This window comes from Manis pentadactyla, chromosome 8 (assembly GCF_030020395.1).
Source record: "Manis pentadactyla isolate mManPen7 chromosome 8, mManPen7.hap1, whole genome shotgun sequence".
In the NCBI taxonomy this organism is placed as follows: Eukaryota; Metazoa; Chordata; class Mammalia; order Pholidota; family Manidae; genus Manis; species Manis pentadactyla.
In genome coordinates this window covers 111,789,709-111,794,771 of record NC_080026.1, presented here as the reverse complement: position 1 = coordinate 111,794,771, position 5,063 = coordinate 111,789,709, and the positions used below count along the sequence as shown (strand labels likewise).

At 61.6% G+C, this 5,063-nt stretch overlaps 1 protein-coding gene across 3 annotated transcripts; it reads left to right on the top strand.

The window, feature by feature from the left end:
- Positions 1-207: 207 nt before the first annotated feature.
- On the top strand, positions 208-4,404 carry LBX1 (ladybird homeobox 1). Of its 3 annotated transcripts, none has more exons than XM_057506232.1 (3): positions 208-482; positions 1,434-2,146; positions 2,852-4,404. In XM_057506232.1, the coding sequence occupies exons 2-3, from the start codon at positions 1,822-1,824 to the stop codon at positions 3,370-3,372; spliced, it is 846 nt and encodes a 281-aa protein (XP_057362215.1). In that variant the 5' UTR covers positions 208-482; positions 1,434-1,821; the 3' UTR covers positions 3,373-4,404. The 3 variants fall into 3 exon arrangements, with proteins under 3 accessions (XP_057362215.1, XP_036754938.1, XP_036754939.1); XM_036899043.2 differs by having other exon boundaries at positions 208-486; XM_036899044.2 differs by lacking the exon at positions 208-482 and having other exon boundaries at positions 635-2,146.
- Positions 4,405-5,063: the final 659 nt, after the last annotated feature.

Genomic DNA, 5,063 nt, shown 5'->3' with positions numbered 1-5,063 from the left:
TCAAACAGGCCTAAATACCCACAGGTTTACATATGTTTACACAAATACACACATTGAGAGCCACACACAAATACACATATTCAAAAACATAAACACTGAAATACCGATGCGCACAAATGCTCCCCATATACAGAGTCGCGTCGTAGGGTTCCCAGTCCCAGAAGTGACTGGAACCCCGGCTTTCCTGGGGGTTCCTGAGGGCACAGCCCCACCGTGGCCAGGCCTCCTCCAGGCCCCCGCCCCGCATCCGGAACAGCTGGAGTCGGGCGGTGTACTCATGTCCGGAGCTGGGCTGGGCTGGGCGGGGCGGGCAGCGGGCCCCAGCCAGGCCTGGGCAGAGCGCAGCGGGGAGGCCCTGAGCCGGCCCCGTTAGCCCGGCACCTGGCCGGGCTGCCGGGTGGGACGCCTGTCACCAGGGGGGCGGTGGCCCCAGCCGACCTGGAATGCCACGGCCCGAGAAAAGAGTGTGCAAGATTGTCGAAGTAGGTAAGGCTGTTGCTTCGGGCTCAGGCCCGAAAGGTGCCTGGAACCACCAACTCCCCGACTCCGCTCTTGGCTAGAGAAGGCTTGAGTCCTGTGACTGGCCCCCTCCCCCAGCCCCTGAAGTCCCCCACCCCTGTCCCGTGTCGCCTCACCCAGGGTTGCAGAGCCCGTTCAGACCTCCAGCGGGCCAGCCTGGGGGCTGCAGACTCCCTCTCCCCAGGCGTGTGGCCGAGGGCTAGGGGTGAGGAACAAGAGGGTCTAGAGGTAGGGGCGATGGGTCCTTGATCTCAGTTGGACGAAGTCCTCACGGAGGCGGCGGGGCCCACCCGTGCTCCTGGTCTTACCTGGCCCGCGCGGAGGCCGCGTCCCTCCCTGGCTAGGCTCTCGCCGCCCTTCGTGGGCGCTAAATCCCGGGTCGGAGAGCCTGAGACCTCTGGGCCAGCGCTGCCATCACAGTCAGGCCGGCGGGAGGCGGGTGTGCCGGGAGCGCGGCTCGCAGTTTGGGGTGGGGGCGGCAGCTTTTCAGTAGCCGGAGGTTCGGGTGCAATAAAGGCGCCGCTAATGTAATTTACAAACAGCTCGGGCCGAGCGCGGCGCAGCGCCCGGACTGACAGGCGTATTAGGCAGGCTAATTCCAGCCGGCTCCTCCTACCCCTGGCCCGCTAATTAATGAGCTTCCCAACTTAGAGCCGCCTGCATTGGACAGAGAGTGAAAGAGAGGGCGAGGGAGAGAAGGAGAGAGACGGGGGGAGCCGAGAAGAGAGAGGTGAAAGGGAGGGAGGGAGAGAGAACAGGAGGCGAGGGAACAGAGGGAAAGAAGAGCGGAGAAAGGGAGAAAGGAGAGAGAAAGAGAGAGAGAGAAGTGCCGCTGCAGATAATTGATTACTCCTCGATCAAGGCTAACTTGTTAGCAATAGTCAATTGCCCCATCTCTCCGCCTCCCCTCGCAGTACGGGATCGGCGCCCTCTCCTCGGTTCTTCCAACTGCCGCCGCCAGGACCCGGGGCCAGGAGCCGCCTCGGAGCCACCTGACACCTTTAAATAGCACCGGGGCTGGCGAAACTGGAGCCCCGCGCGGTGCGCCCCGGCTCGGGCCCCGGATTGCTGGAAGCCCCGGCGGTGGCGCCCGCGTCAGCGCCCTCCTCCTGGGGCCCCGTGCGGCTCTGCTTCCCTCTGCCGCTGCGCTAATCGGCCCCGCGTCCGGCCCGCGCCCTGCCCGGCGCGGCCTCCTTCTCGCCTGCTGCTGCCGCCCGCCCGCTCCGACCGGTGCCCGAGCTGCCCGCTGGCTGGGTCCCCGCGGCCCGAGCCGCCCCGGCCGGGCCCCCAAACGACGCCGAGATGACTTCCAAGGAGGACGGCAAGGCGGTGCCGGGGGAGGAGCGGCGGCGCAGCCCGCTGGACCACCTGCCGCCTCCCGCCAACTCCAACAAGCCGCTGACGCCGTTCAGCATCGAGGACATCCTCAACAAGCCGTCTGTGCGGAGAAGTTACTCGCTGTGCGGGGCGGCGCACCTGCTGGCGGCCGCAGACAAGCACGCGCCGGGCGGCTTGCCCCTGGCGGGCCGAGCGCTGCTCTCACAGACCTCGCCTCTGTGCGCGCTGGAAGAGCTCGCCAGCAAGACCTTTAAGGGGCTGGAGGTCAGCGTCCTGCAGGCAGCAGAAGGTAAGCGCTGCCGCTGGGTTTCCCTGCGCCCAGCACCCCAGTCCCCACGCCCCACTCCCTGTGCCCCACGCTTTGAGCCTTGTGCCTCTGCCCGCCTCCTCCTGCGCTGGCCGCCAGGGCCCTCTAGCCCAGGCCGCTGACGCTGGGAGTGGAAATGGGTGGGACAGGACCCAAACCCTATTTCCTATGGACCTCTGGATAGGCCAGAGTCGAGTGACCCGGGAGGGGTGGCGGGAACCCAAGATTTCTCCGCAGTTCTCCTGCTCTGCTGGGCTCCTTCCTGCTCCCAGTGGCGTGGGCACTCCTTGTCCTGTGCCTGGGGTGGGGAATGAAGAGCCTTTTGCTGGGACCCTTTTGGTAGGGATAGAATCAGGGTGATTAGGAAGAGATGGAAAACCAACATTAAATATTAACACCGCAGTCTGGGCATCCCTGTCTGGCCCCCTTGTGCTTTAGCGATCTCGGATCTTTCAAACCAACTCTTAGGTGGGCTGCAGAAATCAAAACAATTTTTCCTAGGGACTTCCGGTAGACGACAGACTAGGGGGTTTGCCGTAGCCGAGGCTTGCCCTAGTCCGGAAGGCCTGATCAAATCCAAGAAGGGAACGGCGGCAGACTTCAGGCCGGATGGGCCTGGGTGGGGTGAAGGAGAGCCGGGGTGTGGTCTCCTGTCCCCTGGCACAAACCCCTGTGGTTTCCTCACAGGCCGCGACGGGATGACCATTTTTGGGCAGCGGCAGACCCCCAAGAAGAGGCGAAAGTCGCGCACGGCCTTCACCAACCACCAGATCTACGAGTTGGAGAAGCGCTTCCTCTACCAGAAGTACCTGTCTCCTGCCGATCGCGACCAAATCGCGCAGCAGCTGGGCCTCACCAACGCTCAGGTTATCACCTGGTTCCAGAATCGGCGAGCCAAGCTCAAGCGGGACCTGGAGGAGATGAAGGCTGATGTGGAGTCCGCCAAGAAACTGGGCCCCAGCGGGCAGATGGACATCGTGGCGCTGGCCGAACTCGAGCAGAACTCGGAGGCCGCAGGAGGCGGTGGAGGCGGCTGCGGGAGGGTCAAGTCGAGGCCTGGCTCCCCGGTGCTCCCTCCAGGCGCCCCGCAGGCCCCGGGCGCCGGGCCCCTGCAGCTCTCGCCCGCCTCCCCGCTTACGGACCAGCCGGCCAGCAGCCAGGACTGCTCAGAGGACGAGGAAGATGAAGAGATTGACGTGGACGATTGAACTGCGCCCGGGATCTTCCGCTGTCCCGGGCCCCCAGCGCCCATACACCCGCCGCCTCCCGGACCGCCGAGGGGAGCTGGGACCTCCTCTGCAACTCCCGTCTTCTCCTATGTTCCGGGCCTGAACTTGGCCCCTGCGGCAGCCGCCTCTTCCCTCTTGAAGCAATAAACCAGGGCTGGCCGGCCGGGCCGGCCACCTTGCGCGGCCTCCGCCACCCTGGGAGCCCTCGCCATGAAATTCTGTATGGCTACTGTATAAATATTTAAACCTATATAGCGGGTTCTTCCCATCTCAGCCTGACTTTTTCCTTTCTTTTATTTTTTTAAAATCTCGGCGATTTCCATGTTTCAAAACTCTCAGGCTACCGGGTTTGCTGAGGGAGAAGCAGAATGGAGGGTAACGAACACTTAACTCCGCAGTCTGGAGGAGGGGGCCGCCGGACTGTTCTGATTTTTCTCTGCATGTGGCGAATGCACTGGCCCTCTCCCTCTTCACCTTCCTAGGCCTATTATTTCCTTCTGCCTTTTTTACCCCGCGTGGGAGGGGCTGAGGGGGGCAGCCGGGTCCTGACTTGCAAGTTTCAAATCGATCTTTTCCCCCCACTCAAGAGAAGTCTGTTTTCCATGCCATTTCTGCCTCCCAAAATGCCCGCAAACGCTATTTTTAAGATTCCTCTTCACCCTCTCTCGGTGTCCTTGGATTGACTGCTGGGATCTGGGTCTTAGGGACAAAGCAGGGCAATATCCAACCAATCAAGCAACGAAAATGGAACCCAAAGTCCTAGAATTATTTTTTACTCTTTTTAGAATTTTTTTGCATGTGACAGAGACTGAGAGGAGGCCGACCTAAGCCCTCACCCCACCTCCGTAGTTCTGGGTCCGTCTTGCAGACTCAAATGCCCTGATCCTAGCTCGACTTGGCCAGACAAGGGCAGCGGGAGAAGGTTGGGTCCCGGGTGCCCCTTCCCTATTCCTGCCTTGCCCTTTCCTCCCTGGACTGTACCCAAGGCCTCTTTCTTCGATAAATAAAGTCTTTGCCATTTTACTAGAAACGGCGGTGACCGTGTCTGAATGAGTGGGCCCTATTCAGAGAAGCCGCAGCAGGCTCAGGGTTTCACTGCTGCTGGTCGCTGGCTGCCCAGTTCTTGGAGATTTGGAGGAGTTTCAGGGCAGGCGTGAGAATGAGAGGTGACGGGGAAGCAGTAGGAAGAGGCGCTTTTTGCCCACCAACACTCGGCAGCTCCCAAACAAACGGTGGGGAGGCAAGAGAAGCGGGCTTCGCGAGGTCCGGGTAAAAAGTGAGGCGTGCAATAATGGGAGAAAATGCGTGCGTACACTGGGGGTGCCACGGGTGTGGAGCAAAGGTGGATTGAGGGGACTTGCTCTGTGGTTCCAGCATCCCATCCCAATCCAAGGGCGTTCTTCCCGCGCTCCCTGGGTCGCCAGCTAAGCTTCCCGTGTGCGGCAGGTATAGCTCCGTCAGACAGCGGGGTGGGCTTGAGGGCTCCCAAGTTTCAGTTCCGCAAGGAGGGCCTCACCCTTGGGGGAGGAAGGAAAACGAGGCCGAAGACACCAAGGGCAGGCTGAATTGCGCACTCAGGCACAGGAAGATGCGCACCCTAAACGTCTGAGATTTTGGGTGAATTTCTTGTTAACATTCACAAATTTTGAGCCCCGACCTCGGCCGAGGGC

Coding starts and splice junctions, on each gene's coding strand:
- LBX1 (XM_057506232.1), top strand. CDS start 1,822: ATGACTTCCAAGGAGGACGGCAAGGCGGTGCCGGGGGAGGAGCGGCGG. Junction 2,147..2,851: donor CGTCCTGCAGGCAGCAGAAG/GTAAGCGCTGCC, acceptor GTTTCCTCACAG/GCCGCGACGGGATGACCATT.